The 18,417-nt window shown below is 41.0% G+C and overlaps 1 protein-coding gene across 2 annotated transcripts in view; it reads left to right on the forward strand.

The window, feature by feature from the left end:
• The window catches only part of LOC142203741 (rho GTPase-activating protein 7-like), a 155,836-nt gene that overhangs the window by 132,629 nt on the left and 4,790 nt on the right, over window positions 1-18,417 (forward strand). For both annotated transcript variants that reach the window (XM_075274741.1, XM_075274742.1), the window contains exons 2-12: window positions 1,995-2,066; window positions 4,061-4,142; window positions 4,762-4,825; window positions 6,554-7,899; window positions 8,203-8,346; window positions 9,430-9,589; window positions 10,413-10,611; window positions 12,791-13,010; window positions 14,952-15,066; window positions 15,722-15,943; window positions 17,536-17,756. In XM_075274741.1, coding sequence (XP_075130842.1) covers window positions 1,995-2,066; window positions 4,061-4,142; window positions 4,762-4,825; window positions 6,554-7,899; window positions 8,203-8,346; window positions 9,430-9,589; window positions 10,413-10,611; window positions 12,791-13,010; window positions 14,952-15,066; window positions 15,722-15,943; window positions 17,536-17,756 — 2,845 coding nt within the window. The remainder of the gene's footprint in view (window positions 1-1,994; window positions 2,067-4,060; window positions 4,143-4,761; window positions 4,826-6,553; window positions 7,900-8,202; window positions 8,347-9,429; window positions 9,590-10,412; window positions 10,612-12,790; window positions 13,011-14,951; window positions 15,067-15,721; window positions 15,944-17,535; window positions 17,757-18,417) is intronic.

Here is an 18,417-nt window from a genome sequence, read left to right on the forward strand (position 1 = left end):
GTGCGGAAAACACACGGACTCCATTATAGTCTATGGGGTCCCATGTGCTTTCACTGCTTGTCAATGTGTTCAGTATTCCATTCAGGGGGTCCCCATGCGGACTCCCCGAACGGATTGCTGAACGCAGATGTGAACCAGGCCTAAATTGGTCTGTTACCTTTAACTTAATCTCTGCTAAATTTAGTATCTGAGAGCACTTCTGACTGTTTCTAGTTAAATAAGACTCTACCTCTGCACAGAATAAGGCAATAAATAAACTAATCTCCTATAGCCTATAGCAGCTTTCTCCTCCTTCCCCTCTCCATAGATTTGTGTAAGATAAAATAAGATAATCCTTTAATAGTCCCACCATGGGGAAATTTAAGTGTTACAGCAGCATAGATAATACAGATACAAGATAATAAACAGTAATATATTACCGAAGGACACGCACATAAGCTGAGAAAATTACTAGGAATCCATAGCAGCTAAGGAAGAAAAGAAAGAAAGAAGACTTCAGGATCATTTCGTTCTCTGTGCGGCGTGATCTTCGCTTGGCCTGATATAGATTATGTAGCCTGAACGTAGTTGGGAGGAAGGATCTCAGATAACGCTCCTTCTCACACTTTGTGTAAAGCAGTTGGTCACTTAGTGCTGCCAAGTGCCATCAAGGTCTCATACATGGGGTGGAATTTATTCTCCCGCATGGAGCTCACCATGGAAAGTATCCTTCTGTCACCCACCACCTGTACTGGGTGTATATTAAATTTATAAAATCTCCTCAAAGGACAAGGGGTTCAGTCTCTGGTCATAATCCGCTGCTAGACTGTTCTGGAGAAGTCTTATCTCCATTGAGAACAAAAGATCAGGAATGGTGAAATTTAACATACTTCATCCCATTTCTTTATTCCCTAACCTCTGCCAAATGAATCCTGGCTCTGTAACTAGATGGAAGACTTTCTGCCTAAGATGGGTTGGCTCAGCCAGTATTACTCAGTTGTGTATGCTGAATTGATCATCTGTTTCCATCTCCACTTTGTTTCATTTGGACCAATGTATAAGAAATTCCATTGAAGTAAATATGGATAGAAACCATATTAGATGTAGAATTAATGGTAGATTTTGCACTCATGGGTAATCCACCTTTCCCTTGACAAAATGGTGTTCACGTGTTCATTTTTGTTACTGAAGTACATGGTGAGATGTTTCTGCATGATGTCGGAAGTAGAACATATCAGGTGTTGCACATTTTGAATAACTAAAACAAAAAAATGGTCTTCGCTCCTCCAAAACCCACTTTCACAGCTGACATCTGTATGAGCTTTCCCATTGCCAGAAAGCTGAGAGCTCACAGGCATTTCAGTCTGAACGTCTTCCTTTCATCCCCTCTTTCGGGCCCCTCTGAAACAGATGGCCAATGTGAAACATCTTGAAATTTGTGTTGCACCCGTTGGATTTTAGTGGTGTGCTGTGCCTCTAAGACCTACTAAACATGTTTACATTTTTCAGGCATCTGGTGAGTGTTCTGTAACTCTGGAAGGTTTGACTTTGACCCTGCTCCTGTGGGAATGTAAAAGCATTGGCTCTAGAGTTTTATTAATTGCCACAAAATGAGCACTTAATTCTCAACATCTGTTGCCTGTTGGCCAGAAAGCAAGTACAAGAGTGACGTGATGGTTGGCTAGGAAGATATGGCTGAGAACGTCAATAGGATATTGCAGCTAGAACCACATCTGTTTTACACCTTTCCTTTATAGCGATAGTGTCACGGTTTAATGGATAGATGTAACTTATTAAATTTATCAGTTTGGTTTTTTTTTTTTTAATATGAAGGAAATCTAGAGATGTACAGTATACCTAATTTCTCGGCATGCTGAGCTTTTCTGGCAAACTATAATTTAGGAAACCCATAATACCAGATTAGTTTTTATATACTCATTTTATTGGTCATTTTAAGTTTGACTATAATTTTAATATATATATATTTATTTGTATTATGTTTTCCTTCCTATTAGAAATTGAAGCCAAGGAAGCCTGTGACTGGCTCCGAGCGGCAGGATTCCCACAGTACGCACAGTTGTTTGAAGGTAATAATAATTCTTGAGTCCAGCCATGTTTTGGATATTATTTACTATGATATTATATATTATACTATAGAAGTCAACTCCTTTTCTTTCCTTTAGAAAACCTTGCTTTTTCTTATCCTTCTGTTGGTGTACATTTAAAAAAAAATAAATAAAAAAATCTTGCTATTTGACATAGTGAAGGAAACCTCAATAACCTGTGGTTTCTTCAGTGATGATGCATGCAGTCCAGGACCTTTCGCTTTTTCCACAGACTCCAATTCTGTTTCTACCACTCCAACGGTTCTGGAGCAGTTGGAATTTTTCTCTGGCCCCTACCATTCTGAGCGCAATCTTCTCTGTCAGATGGGTGGAATCAGGGCGGAGCAGACACAGTAACTTGGCAGTAAAGGACATAACTGGGCCGAAAGTAACAAATGATTGATCAGGAACAGTAGGGTCTAGTGGAGAAACTGCGCTGTAATCCGTGGAGCGGCATCTATGATAGAATGCTATACAGAAGAAAACGGGGCACTCACTGATGTATTGATCATTAAAAAAAAATAATAATAATAATTTCACCGTTATTCCAACAAAGACATAAAATCAGCAACTGATGGACAGAGGAACACAAGGAGTGAGGGCGATGGCCTTATCGCGCACACTGCGCTTTCTCTGGTCCTGTTACACAAAACACGTATTGTTGTGCACATGCAAACTGCAGGGAGGATGTCTCTGTGCCGGCATCCAACCCCGCAGTGTGTGCACCACATGCATAGCCACCATAGAAATGGTGAAACGCTTCTCAAGGATTTTGTTATGAGGTTGTCACTTGGAAAAAATGCTTCAATTACTATTGCTTGATCACAATTGTCATTTACGCTTAAAGGTCTGAGTAATTTATGTCAATCACCACCAAATTTTAGTACAGTAATGGTCAATACTAGAGATGAGTGAACACTAAAATGTCCGAGGTTCGAAATCCGATTCGAACAGCCGCACACTGTTCAACTGTTCGAACGGATTTCGAACCCCATTATAGTCTATGGGGGGAAATGCTCGTTTCAGGGGTACACAAAATTCGATAAAATTATACTTACCAAGTACACGAGTGACGGTCGGGCTGGATTCTCCTTGAAGTCTTCTCCCGGCACAGCGTCCCCGCGTCGTCTTCCGGCTGGAATTCACTCTGCCTAGGCATCGGGGCCTAGGCAGAGCTGACTGCGCATGCGTGGTCATGCGTGGACATGCGCAGTTGGCTCTGCCCGGCCCGACGCCTGAGCAGAGCCGACTGCACATGCGAGGGCATGCCCGCGCATGCACAGTCGGCTCTGCCTAGGCCGGATGCCTAGGCAGAGTGAATTCCAGCCAGAAGATGCCGCGGGGCTGCTGCACGGAGAAAAGACTTCTAAAGGTAAGAGAAGAACCAGCGTTGATTGGCAGAATGTATAGCATTCTGCCAATCAACGCTGGTTCTGCATCGAACCTTAAACTTCGAACACCTAGTAGTGTTCGATCGAGGACGAGTATTTCGAATACCGTAGTATTCGACCGAACACCTACTCGATCGAACACTACTCGCTCATCTCTAGTCAATACCCACAAAATGTAAGAACCTCTGCATTTCCACTGTGTGCCTCTCCGATATGTTGAATTAACTTGGGGACTCCTATATTGATGAGTGCCCCTTTGCTTTTGTATAGCATTACCTTTCCTTATTGTCTACCTCATGGGGTCGAGCACCACTGAAGTTTTTATATGATTTCTCCATGTGCTGGAATTAATAGATATCTATTAAATGATAGATCTAATAATAGATTAATAGGTTTGTGGCTGTTTCGTTTCATGTCTATCTTTTTGGACGCTTGTCTCTGATAGAATGCAAAGAGGTGGAGTTGATGGAGAAATCCAGTATTGTCCGATATAATCTCTATTACTATGAAATAATGACTAGTATGAGTTTGGACTTCATTAGTGTTACTTTTTAATTAATCCAGTATTATTTCCTGTCATTTTAGATTTACAGTTCCCAATTGATATAGAAACCGTGAAGAATGACCATGAATTCCTTGATCGAGATGCCATGGAATCGCTGTTCAGGTAATATTTAATGTAATAGTTGAAAACCATTAAAAATAAATTTTTTGAAGAATGAGCTCAATAAAACACTTTGAACGGAAGCGGGTGTGGGGGAATTCAAATAAAAGCCCCTCTGTTAAAGGGGTGGTCTCACGATTAGGAATTTAACCCCCCTAACAGTAACATTAAAATTACATAACTTCCATTGGAAGGTACACCTTGGTTATGACTGGGTGCACCCTCCACCAGAACATGCACCCACAGTGAAAATTTATACCTGCTCATAGCTCGTGTAGGTGCAGAAAATGGAATACAATCCTCTTCCTTTTGCCCCATCCATGTTTAGGAACTGGAACTCATTCAGCATGTCAGCTGAAAAATTCTGTGGAAGTCTATTCAACATATCTTGGGGCATACATATGAATTTGGGACATCTCAGAAACCCTTCACCAAGGTTGTCTGTTCAACTTTTGGGTGTATGTGTCATTTTGTTGCTGTCCTCCCTATAGTGCCATACTGGACCGCAGATCAAGTAAACTCCTCCAAAGATTATCACCCTGAATCAAAGAAGTAAATTTTTGGTTTTCTGCTTCACATAATATGAAAGTACAAATTATACTAATAATATTCTTTCTCTTAGACGCCTGAACACCCTGAACAAGTGTGCATCTATGAAAGTGGAAATAAGCCGTCATCGTAAAAAGGTATATGCAGTTACGTGTGTGTGAGGTTTTGTAATCTCTCGGGATGTTTATAAAAGGGGAAGTAGACTTTTTATATAAGTCCCTGTTGTTTTAGTATTACTAGATTCCAAATAAAGTGATGTTGTAATGTATATTTGTACTGGGGATTTTAGGTTTACCTGAAGCCAATATCATTTGGGGTAAATTACAAAGTGGTTTAATCAGTGACTGCTATATTTTAGGGCTCGTTCACACGTAGTTTATTGGCAGCGGATATTGACGCTAGTAGCAGGGGGGGGGGGAAGCGAAATACCTCTTCTTCCTGCGGCTGGCTCAGTCACGGCACGAGACTACTTCCCAATTAGCCACACAAAATATATGAATAAAAATTAACTTTTATTAAGTGCTCCTAAAAAGGTGTAGCAACATATATACATACAAAATATATAAACAAACATAAAACAAAATCATATAGGGGTAGACAATGCTACAAATACCAACTTGTCAGCCATGGAATGTACACTGGATGGCAACACTAATATCATAGTATAAAGGGCTCAACCATAGCTAAAACTGAAAGTGTCCAATAATAAAGTGTTGTAAATGAAAACAACAAATAATCAGTGTAATAACCCACAGATAGCTATGAGACTGCCCACATAAGATGATCCAAGATTAGCCTCCATACATACCAACAGTAAAGGGACCCGACGCGCGTTTCACCTGTACTTGACAGGTTTCGTCAGGGGACTGGTTTCGAAACCTGGTTTCGAAACCTGTCAAGTACAGGTGAAACGCGCGTCGGGTCCCTTTACTGTTGGTATGTATGGAGGCTAATCTTGGATCATCTTATGTGGGCAGTCTCATAGCTATCTGTGGGTTATTACACTGATTATTTGTTGTTTTCATTTACAACACTTTATTATTGGACACTTTCAGTTTTAGCTATGGTTGAGCCCTTTGTACTATGATATTAGTGTTGCCATCCAGTGTACATTCCATGGCTGACAAGTTGGTATTTGTAGCATTGTCTACCCCTATATGATTTTGTTTTATGTTTGTTTATATATTTTGTATGTATATATGTTGCTACACCTTTTTAGGAGCACTTAATAAAAGTAAATTTTTATTCATATATTTTGTGCGGCTGGTTCACTTTGTTGCTATGGTCATTTACCCACACATAATTTGTTATATTTGCCTCTATTGTTTACTACTTCCCAATTAGGCCTATTAATTTGGGCCTAATCCGGAGCAGAATGCTGCGATGGGATGCCGGTGCACTGCATTGGCCGCGTGGTATGTTCACACGTGGAATCCATTTTCCGTTAAGTAAACATACACTTATGGTGCCATATTCCTCACTGTTGGCTTAGACTGTTCCTCTGATGCTCACCTTGCCCAAGTCGGTTACAAATAAATCATGAAAACTTGTGTCTAGCATAAACTGAGGGCTGTAAGAGCATTGATTAAAACTTAGGACTAGAGATGAGAGAGTACTATTTGAAACGGCAGTTCCGAATAGCACGCTCCCATAGGAATGAATGGACACAGCCGGCATGCAGCCAGAGCCGGCATCCGGCCGCTCCCATTCATTCCTATGGGAGCATGCTATTTGAAACTGCCGTTTCAAATAGTACTCGCTCATCTCTACTTAGGACGTGCTGTTTTGTTTTTGTTTTTTTTTCTGTTTAAACCCAAATGATTCAAACAAATCTGATTTAAATATGTTTATATTTTCGTTTTAAGAGTGATGAATCTGAAGAAGATGAGCCGTGTGCTATCAGCAACAAGTGGTCCTATCAGAGACAAAGCCGGCGTTGGTCACGTCTAGAAAATTTTGATTGTTTTGTACCTGATGAAGCCACGTGCATTACCGCACCGATTGTCAAGAGTGAAAAAGTGGATTCCTCAGACCAAGGAGAAAGAAACGATGCGTCTTCACTGCATAGCTCTAGCAGTAGTGAAAGTGACTGCTTCCCCAAAACATATGAAGAACTGGAAACCAGCAGAAGCTCTTCAAGGTGCTCCTCAGTGAAATTAGTTTCACCAGATTCTACACTCAGCATTTCACCTTCTCCAAGTGAGATGCTAAATGTAATTGGTGAGGAAAAGTTGATTGATAAACCACCTAGCAAGAAAGGTAGCCTTCTTAGGAAAATGGAAAAGCTTCGTCTAAGAAGCTCCACTGTGAAGAGAAGTCCCCACCTGAAGGATAAACCCATTATTAGTAGTCCAGTTCTACTTGATGGGTTTGGTGATGAGAAACTGCGCAATCTCAACTGTGTGAACATTTCGGATCTAACCGATACTCAAAGTAAGGCAACGTTCTCTAGTTCTTCACAAACCTGCAGCAGTAGTAGTCCATCTGAAAACAGCAGCACTGTGAGTACCCCAAGCCCAGTTATCAGAGTAAGAAGCCATATCAAGAGGGCGGGAATGTATGCTGAGGACACTGACCCCACCAAGTTATCTCTTTGGAATATTTCTGAGCAGAACTTTAGAAATGAAAGACATCTGCATGAAAATCAGGTGTTTCACATCCCACATGGCCACAAACCTGGAACATTTCCAAAAGCACTTACCGATGGCAATTTATCACCTGTAGAGAACACCTCTGTGAACTGGAGAACTGGAAGTTTCCATGGCTGCAACCGGAACAGAATGAGATCTAGTAGCTCCAAGGACACGGAGGCACCTCCTAGCCCGCTTTCTCTTGTAGACAATAGGTTAAGCATTTATGATAATGTTCCAAACCTTCCCTTTCATTTCAATAGACTTGGATCACCGAGTGATGATGATGTCTTTTCAGAACTAGACAATGTAATGGAGCATGTTAATGGCCTTCGAAAAATGGTTAGTTCATGGTCGGAAAAGCTCTCTGATGATGGTGACTCTGACTTTGCTAATGACTCCACTTCACCATGTCCATCATCCCCCAAAACAATTCACCTGGAAGTGAATGAACATTTACAAAAGTCAATATTGGACCATATGGATCCTGAATGTGGCAAATCTTGTACAGATAATGACTCTCCAATTTTGCCATATATAACTGTTTCTGAAATTGAATCTTCATTGACCGACTGTAGCAGGTTAGTTATTAGTCTTTGAGCATTCATATGTTGTCGGAAGGTTCATTTGGTGAAGTTTGCCATCTTGTTCTTGACGTATGTGCATGTTCCAGACAGGTTACTGATATAAGACAAATTGGTTTAGAATATTAACTGTATTTCAGTCTTGTCATATTACCCCTATTAACTAGTCTTAATAAAGACCATCTTCTGTTGTACTTATTGGCACATTCCTCAGCATAAGTGGTCTATAAATGAACGCATGTAAAGGTCTGTCCATATACAGCAGAACTTCAAAAGCTTGTTTTATTTCTGAAATTGCAGACAAAGTCCAGAGCCTGAAGATCTGTCCTTGCAAGTTGACAGGCAGTCAGCAGCCCACCTGAACCGGATCCAGAAGCTGTCTTTGTTAAAACTCACAGCGTTGATGGATAAATACTCCCCTTCCAGCAAGCAGGGATGGAATTGGTAAGGATTGCTTACTGACAAAATCTGACCTAACCAAGCTAAAAGGGCTAGTTCACACGTGAACTGCCTGCGTGGGTTTTGACCTGCCCGCCGCGACCATCGCTGTCGCGGCTTAACCCTCTGCTGTCGGCTCAAATGAATGAGCCGACATAGGAGGGAGCTGCCGGGGGCGGAAGCCGCGCGGCTGAGCCTGCGCGGCTTCCGCCTGAAGAAAGGACATGTCCTTTCTTTTCTCCGCTAGCAGCAGCTCGCCGCTAGCGGAGAACAGAAGCCCGGCGGTCTCCAATGACCACCATTATAAGGGGAGGTTTTGGACGCGAAATCCGCTGTCAAAAACCTCCCCTTATACTCACGTGTGAACTAGCCCTAACACTGAAGACCAAACTTTTTTTTGCCTACTTCTGTTACTCTTCACAATTACATAGGCCTCTAAAACAGCTTGGCGGTGTCTTGTTTTTGTTTAGTTTTTTTTAAAGTGGTGTGTGTTTTTGATGTGTTTTAATTTTTTTGTGTGTGTTTGGCCCATAGACAAAAAGAATGCTATTAGCAATATATACCCTACACTGTAAAGCCCCACCTTGCGGAAATGCTGAGTTTTTTTTAGTCTTAGCCTAAAGGGGTTTTAGAACATTTTCATTCATTGAGTGGAAAGACCACTTTTTTTATGGAGAAGCCAAAAACATTCTAGGTTTGACTTGCAGAGAATTTATCATCCTTAGCGTGGTTAGGGTAATCTGTAGGTCTCCTTGGATTATGGGCCAGATGGAAACTGCAATTTCAATACTGATGCCAGTGCTTATGGGCCCCCTAAGGCTCCTGGGCCCCGATGTGACTGCGCCCTCTGCAGCCCCTCAAGTTACACCCATGGCTAACCCTCACACTATATATATTTGATGCCCAGCAAAAATGGAAGGAAATAAGAGGATGGGTGTGGAGTTAAGGAGGTAGTGGTAGTTAGCCTCAAGTCTAGAAGCTGAATAGTGTGTAAGGGGCAATTCAGAAAAACAAACATTAATGGAAATCTAACCAAATTTAGATACTGACCCAGGAATAAGGATTTTTTTTTTTTTTTTTTTTTTACAGGACTGTTCCCAAATTTATCCGTAAAATAAGAGCTCCAGACTACAAGGATAAGAATGTGTTTGGCGTTCCGCTCCTTCTGAATTTCCAGAGGACAAACTATCCTATACCTAAGAGCATCCTACTAGCTATGGATTATTTGCGGATCCACTTCCTTGATCAGGTATGCAACACAATATATTTACCATTTCATCTACATGTTTCCCAGGATGGGTTGTGCTTTTATATCTAGTAACAGGGTAGTTCTGGAATTTGAGCAGATATGGAGGCTTTCCTGTTTTTCACTTATATGCCTTCCCATTGAACAGTCTTTAAATGGAATTTTTGCTGAATTCAGTCTAGCTATAGCAAGCAGCATGGTCAGAGGCAGGGGTGCTCTGCTGTTACCTATTCCAATAATCCAATGGGTAGCAGCAACATGTCACTGTGTGCGGATCCTATTATGTGGTGGGGGTTAGTAATGGGGGTGTCTTACAGTGTAATAAAGGTGGGAGGAGAGTGGCTTTCTATAGTTCGCCTTAGGGTGAGTTCATACGGAGTAAAGTGCCACGTGATGTAGCATGTATACGCCGTGTGAGATTTTGCGGCCCGTATACACTCCCATTGACTTCAATGGGAGCCGGGATCGTATACGTGGCGCTATTTTGCGGCTGTGATTTTGCCCAAAATAGCGCCGTGTATACGATCCGGCTCCCATTGAAATCAATGGGAGCTTATACGGCCCACAAAATCTCACGCGGCGTATACGTTCCACATCACGCGGCACTTTACTCCATGTGAACTCACCCTTAGGCTGCAGAGTGGCTAGATTCACCCCCGCACAGAATGTTAAGTTAAAGCAGCTAAATGGGACGTTTTCCATGTGGGTTTTTTTTAAATTTATAAAAGTCCTATAATGGCCAGACATAGTGTTACTCCCTATGCATACACACTGTACTATTGATCTGATTGATGAAAGAGTTATGTGACTGTATGTTTCCTTTAAGGTTGGCCTCTTCCGAAAATCTGGTGTGAAATCTAGAATCCAGGCCCTTAGAGAAATGAATGAATTGGACCCCAGCTATGTGAGCTATGAAGGCCAGTCTGCTTTCGATGTGGCAGACATGGTAAAGCAGTATTTCCGGGATCTACCTGAACCTATATTCACAAGCAAGTTATGTGAATCCTTCCTGCACATTTATCAGTGTAAGAGTTCACCCTTTCCAATAAACTTGGTATTTTCTGAGTCCTTAATATTGATTGAATTGGTTGTGGTGCTCTGAAGGCAGACACACATGTTGTATAGTGGCTGTGTCTTGTTACAATAGTTTTGTCACATTCAAGTGGATAGGAGAAATCTGCTGTACCATTTTTATTCACTACACAATGTAAGGAGCCATTTTGGTGGGTCCCCTACCAAGTTGATAATGGTGGCCTATTCTAGGACAATGTAATCAGTTATAAAGTCCTGAAAAATCCCTTTAAGGCTAAGGCCCCACGTTGCGAAAACGCAGCTTTTTTTGTTGTTGTTGCAGATTTGCTGCGTTTTTTTGAGCCAAAGCCAAGAGTGTCTACAAAAGGAATGCAGAATATTTAGGACGTTCTTATACTTCTCCCTTCTGTTCAATCCACTCTTGGCTTTGGCTAAAAAACAAAAGCAACAAAATCGGCAACAAAAAAAGCTGCGTTTCTGCAACGTGGGGCCTCAGCCTAAGCTAGGTTCACACAGAGGAACTACCACAAATATGGGGGCGGATTTCATTCTAGGTTCTGTCCTAAATATTTTTGTTTTTTCCCAAATCCTGCAGCGATCTCTGCCTTCCATTGAAAGCAATGGGAGGCAGATATTGCGGCAGAATAAAAAAAAAAAAATCAGTGTCCTGCTTGATCTTGCTGTGGGTTCCATGGATTGGAAGTCCCTTGTGATTCAGTCCTTATTATCTGTGCCTAATCAGCAAATGAAAGTCGGATGCCCTGCATCAGAAATTTTCCTTCGTTTTCTGCTGTGTGAACTTGGCCGTAGTCCAAATAGTGTTCTCACTGTGTTTTAAGAGATGTCGTTTTTAATGCCCCTTAGAAGTCTCCAGATCGTTTTATCTTAGACTGTAACCTACAAAGTGTTGGTCATCTCAAGGGATATAATCTACTGCTAATGTGTCTCTTGCAGCAATTTATGCAACTCTTCTCATGGAGTATACATGCATACTTACCGTATATACGATATAGATATATATATATATATATATATATATATATATATATATATATATATATATATATATATATATATATATATATATATATAATGCCGACTTTTTCAGCACATTTTTCATGCTGAAAAAGCTCTCCTTGGCTTATACACGAGTCAGGGTCAGGGAGACCTGGAAGGGGGATGTCCTTTAGTGCTACTGCTTTGTGATTGGCTTGTCATGAGGTCACATGACTGTGATGTCATCAAAGGTCCTGTAGCCACTAGAATGTCACATCTGCAGATAAGGTTGAGTCTAAATCCTAGTAGCTCCGCCCACACCAGAGTCCGCTCACATGGTCATGACGTCATCAGAGGTCCTTTAGCACACTAGGATTTAGCATCTACCCTGCAGATGAGTGGCCAGGATTCATTGTGTCTTATGGAAGATGTCTGTTGTATGGAGGAGAGGAAGCTACAGTAACGTGACACACAGGGACCTTCCTTTAGTTACTCTGCCTAGTAATATCAGGCATTTGGGGTTATTAATTTAGTTTCAGTAACTCCATGTGCCTCACATTAATAACCGTTAACACGATCATGTCCCTCATATTAACCCCTGTGTGCCCCATATAAGGGTTACTAATATGTGAGACACATGAGGGGACTAATGAAGGACCTTAATTATGAAGATGCCTAATTATTACCTCCATATGTCCCACATATCAGTAACTCTTATGTGAGGCACACAGGGGGTTAATGTGAGGGACATGATAGGGTTAACTGCTATGATGGGGTTAACTGCTATTACTATGATCCCCATGGAGTTACTAAGCTGTAATGCACATGACCAGACTTTTTATCTGCAATGGTGGATTCCCCCCCCCCCCCTCGGCTTATACTCGAGTCAATAAGTTTTCCCAGGTTTTTGGTTTTTTTTGTGGTAAAATTAGGGATCTCTGCTTATATTCGGGTCGGCTTATACTCGAGTATATACGGTAATTTACATATGTATTTTGAGGGGGGGGGGGTTGTTTTTGGTGTCAACTGAATGATCTGTATTGCCACCTTGACTTTTGTATCAAAAAAGGATTAGGATATTACTGCTGGTGGAGTTATATAATCTTGGGAATGGGATGTTGGCTGAATATACAAATAGGCTGACACAATTTAACATGCTTGTGATTTCTTGTACAGATGTGCCCAAGGATCAGCAGTTTTATGCTGCACAGGCTGCCATACTGTTGCTTCCAGATGAAAATCGTGAGGCCCTCAAAATGCTTCTCTACTTCCTGAGAGATGTGGTTGCTTGTGCAAGTGAAAACCAAATGACTCAAACCAACATTGCGGTGTGTCTTGCACCCAGTTTGTTTCATTTAAACTCTTTAAGAAGGGAGAGCTCTTCCTCATCTACTAGGTGAGTGTAAATCCTAGTACTCATTTCATTCTTCCAATAATGGGGTTTGATGGCTCGAAGGCTGATGACGTGAGACTTGTTGAGTTTTTGTTGTGCAGATTTTGCTACAGGTTTTTTTTTTTTTTTTGTAGAGCGAGTACTATTGGAAACTGCTGTTTCGAATAGCACGCTCCCATAGGAATGACTGCCGTTTCAAATAGCACGCTCCCATAGGAATGAATTCCATTCATTCCTATGGGAGCGTGCTATTCGAGACGGCAGTTTCCAATAGTACTTGCTCATCTCTAGTAAGGAATTAAGGGCTTGTACTTTTTTCCTTCCTATTGGGTTTTCTTCTGACAGAAATGAACAGAAAAATTTTCACCCAAAAAAAGCAGCAAAAATATTATGTGGGAGCTTTAGGAAGACTGTTTTCGATGCCACTCTATCTTCGGTACTGGCAGATCTTCAGATGGGGCATAGTTATAGATAAGGTAAATCAGGTGCATCCTCCTCCAGGTAATGCACCTACACTGAAATCAATTCCAGCTAAGTGCTAGATTTCAGACCTGATCTGCATCGTAAAACTAGTCTAAATTATATATATATATATATATATATATATATATATATATATATATATATATATATATAATACTATATAAATCTGTAATAAATCTGCTTTCCACCACATGGGGCCTCAACCTAGATTTGAGACCAAAGCCCAGGCACTTTCATCTACATATGAATAAAATGGCAGTTCACGTGAAAAGGCGGCTTCAAAACTGAATAACATCGGGTCATGGCCAGAATCCCTTTGGTATAACAATTACACATTTGTTATTGCATGCATTATGTAGAGTAAATGGAACAAAACTACAATTGCATCATATCTATGAGGTAGCCTCCAAAAAGTTTGCAGTAATGGGTTAAAAGTGAAATGAAGGCGTGAGTATTTATTTGGTTCTGGAGGGCATACCATTAATTTCTTTCATATATTTGAGCTGTCCAACTTTTAATGCTGTGGGTTGTCTTACCTCATCCTAGCTGGATTCTATTAAAAATGAAGTAATCCAACAGAAAACAAAGTTCTCAGGGCCTTACAAAACGCCCATCGTGTCCTTGTCGCAAGCAGTGTATTGGATAAAGCCAGATCACAAACTTTTTATATGGTTGCATATATCTTTTTTCCTTTTATTATATATCTTTTTAGTAGTGGATTTTATTGTTCTGCAATCTGTTGAGAACGCTCCAATTTAGTATGTGTGACGACTGATAACCATTTTTATCGGAAGTCCTCTAAAAGGATTAGCATCTTCTTTATTCTTTAACCTAATCCTGCCCCCTAAACACAGCTCCTTTCGGATCCAGTATGAGTGCTTCATTGTTTTTTGTTTTAATAAAGCCTTCCCACTCGCCAAAAAAGACTACTTTGAACAAGATTGCCAGACATATAGATGTTAATGTTTTACTTTGATTGAAACTTCAAAGACGTATAATCTGAATGGCTCGGCTCCAAGGATTAATGTCTTATCAGCCATTTCTTTGTGCAATGTCATTCACTGGAGCTGTTCTATAGATAATTGGACAGGAAATGTGTTGTAATGATGTCATCCAGGACTTTCACTTTTTTTTTTATAACTTATCTGTTAACATGAAACTGTCTAGAATTACCAGTAATGGAAAAATCCTAATATCCCAAGAAATAGTGTTGAGGATGCGTAAAAATAATCATTACCATTATAAACAATGCAAAACCTCTACCAGACCCTTCATCTCCCCCCTCCCCGCCCTGATTAATATAATTGTTCATTAAGATGTGTACATTGTTTACTCTGAGAAAGGATTACAGATGGGATCGTGTACAGAAAACTCGTCCAAGATCGTAGATCTTGCTGATTTCATTATTGTTCAGTGCCCTGTAAGTAACCTGTTGAGTGACTCTTCTTTCTTTAACTTAAGGGCAAGCCAAAGAAAGTATAGTCTTGGAAAACCAGACCAGAAAGACTTGAGTGAGAATCTGGCAGCAACTCAAGGATTGGCTCACATGATTTCTGAGTGCACCAGACTATTCCAGGTATGCAAAAGTGACTTCCAATGAAAAATCTTATGATATTTACTTTACAATAGTTGTATTAACTAAGGCTGAATTCACATCTGCTCTCGGGGATTCTGTCCACCATTCTGGCTGAAAACTGCAGAGAATCATTATTTCTGCATTTTTCAGGTCAAACTCCATTATAGTCTATAGGGTCCACGGATTTCCGCGAGTAACTGCTTTTTAAGTGGGTTTGGTTTTCCATTATCAAGTTCCCAAACAGACCCGAAAAAAACAGAAACTCGAACGCAGGTGTGAACCTGGTGTTAGAGTCTCGGACTCGGGCAGAATGACTTCCCAAATTTAAGAGCATATGAAATTTAAAAATGAAACAGGTTTTTCACTAAATTCATAAAGTTTTAAGAAAAAAAATAAGCAACACATTCCCTTTTAAGTAAAGTCTGATCTTGCTCTTTACTGAGTACTGTCCCACGTATAGGCCATAGAGAAATGGTGTTTATCCACATGAACACGAGTGTTCCAAGAATGACTGGGGGCGTACATAGAGTAAATAAGGTCGGGGTTTAAATGTCCCTTAATATCTGATCCAAATGTTGGGAGATATTGTATCACCTGTGAAATATATTGCACATGGCTCATATCCTGAACCATTTTTCACTTTCTTCTTGTGTAGGTGCCAGACTATTGCCATGACCTCTGTTTTAGTATTTCTAAGCCACTGTCCAACACAACAGAAGTGACCATAAACTCCTCTACAACCTCTCTGGCAGCACACTGTAATACCCTAATATCTCTGGAAAACTCCATGCAGAATCTTCTTCGAGATGCCAAGGACAAGTACAGAAGCTGGGTGCCTTGTGCAGGATTTGAACATGTTGAACTAGCTTACAAAAAGGTTTGTGTGTGTTCCGGTTTCCATTCTTTCAGTCTCTTTTATGACTTTTTTTTATTGTATTGTGCTTTGACGGTGAAATGTTTTCAAATGGGAGCGGAGTAAAAAAAAAATATATAGATGTGTGTATATATATGTGTATGTGTGTGTATGTATATATACACTCACCGGCCACTTTATTAGGTACACCTGTCCAACTGCTCATTAACAGTTAATTTCTAATCAGCCAATCACATGGCGGCAACTCAGTGCATTTAGGCATGTAGACATGGTCAAGACAATCTCCTGCAGTTCAAACCGAGCATCAGTATGGGGAAGAAAGGTGATTTGAGTGCCTCTGAACGTGGCATGGTTGTTGGTGCCAGAAGGGCTGGTCTGAGTATTTCAGAAACTGCTGATCTACTGGGATTTTCACGCACAACCATCTCTAGGGTTTACAGAGAATGGTCCGAAAAAGAAAAAACATCCAGTGAGCGGCAGTTCTGTGGGCGGAAATGCGTTGTTGATGCCAGAGGTCAGAGGAGAATGGCCAGACTGGTTCGAGCTGATAGAAAGGCAACAGTGACTCAAATAGCCACCCGTTACAACCAAGGTAGCCAGAAGAGCATCTCTGAACGCACAGTACGTCGAACTTTGAGGCAGATGGGCTACAGCAGCAGAAGACCACACCGGGTGCCACTCCTTTCAGCTAAGAACAGGAAACTGAGGCTTCAATTTGCACAAGCTCATCGAAATTGGACAATTGAAGATTGGAAAAACGTTGCCTGGTCTGATGAGTCTCGATTTCTGCTGCGACATTCGGATGGTAGGGTCAGAATTTGGCGTCAACAACATGAAAGCATGGATCCATCCTGCCTTGTATCAACGGTTCAGGCTGGTGGTGGTGGTGTCATGGTGTGGGGAATATTTTCTTGGCACTCTTTGGGCCCCTTGGTACCAATTGAGCATCGTTGCAACGCCAAAGCCTACCTGAGTATTGTTGCTGACCATGTCCATCCCTTTATGACCACAATATACCCAACATCTGATGGCTACTTTCAGCAGGATAATGCGCCATGTCATAAAGCTGGAATCATCTCAGACTGGTTTCTTGAACATGACAATGAGTTCACTGTACTCCAATGGCCTCCACAGTCACCAGATCTCAATCCAATAGAGCATCTTTGGGATGTGGTGGAACGGGAGATTCGCATCATGGATGTGCAGCCGACAAATCTGCGGCAACTGTGTGATGCCATCATGTCAATATGGACCAAAATCTCTGAGGAATGCTTCCAGCACCTTGTTGAATCTATGCCACGAAGAATTGAGACAGTTCTGAAGGCAAAAGGGGGTCCAACCCGTTACTAGCATGGTGTACCTAATAAAGTGGCCGGTGAGTATATATGTGTGTGTGTGTGTATATATAGATATGTGTGTGTGTATATATGTGTGTGTGTATATATATATATATCTATATATATCTATATATATATATATATATATATATATATATATATATCTCCTGTTCTAGCCATAGCACAGAAGGGGGAAAAATTATTTGACTTGTGACCAGCTATAAAATGATTCCATCCTTATGATTTTGTGGTTTACAGGTAGAAAATGATGACTATCCAATTCGTCTATGGAAAGTTTCTATTGAACTTGAAGCTACACCCCAAATGATCTTACAACATATACTGAGGGAACAGCACACGTGGGACCCAAATCTACAGCAGTCCAAGATAATAGAGACACTAGATGAGGATACTGAAATCTACCACTATTCAGAAGAAAGTATGCCTCCCTTATCACACAAGGAGTATGTGGTTTTAAGGTAAGGATTTATAGTGAACTAGCCTCTGCCTGCGACGTTGTCTACATGTTGTTGGCATCAATGATCCGCCTATATTCAGCAAATTGCTGCCATCAATGGTTTGCATACTCCGGCATTTTGGCAGCTCTCAAGCTGTCCTGCTGCTGAACTTGTCCCTCACGCCGTACCTGTGATTGTTCCAGCATGTCAGCAGCTCGCTCGGACGCCCTAACCTGAGCGTGTTGTTGGTGTTCATGATCCGATGCTCTGGCATTTATAATATTAGTAGGATGTCCAGTTAGGTGCTCAAGTGCTATATTGGCAGCTTTACAGCAGTTATGATCATTTTTTCCAGTTCATCCTGCATATCTGCAGTTTAGCTGCACTCCATTAGTGCAAAACTCAATGCTTACGTGTAGTCTATAATATAATCACCTAAAGTTAAAAATTTGTTCCGGTAGCTACTTTTTCCCATAGCCGATGAGCTCTTCCTCATAAGAATGGCTGCTGTGTAGAAGTACAAGCCCATCAACACTAGTTAAAGCAAGAACATAATGATGAGAGCCTAAAGATTTCCTCTATATTATATATTTCTTGGTGGTTCTCAGAATCTTAAAGCTTTGTTCAGAATTCTGTTAATCAGTTACTAACTTCAGAAGGAGGTCCACTTCTATCCAAAACA

This window comes from Leptodactylus fuscus, chromosome 5 (genome assembly GCF_031893055.1).
Source record: "Leptodactylus fuscus isolate aLepFus1 chromosome 5, aLepFus1.hap2, whole genome shotgun sequence".
In the NCBI taxonomy this organism is placed as follows: Eukaryota; Metazoa; Chordata; class Amphibia; order Anura; family Leptodactylidae; genus Leptodactylus; species Leptodactylus fuscus.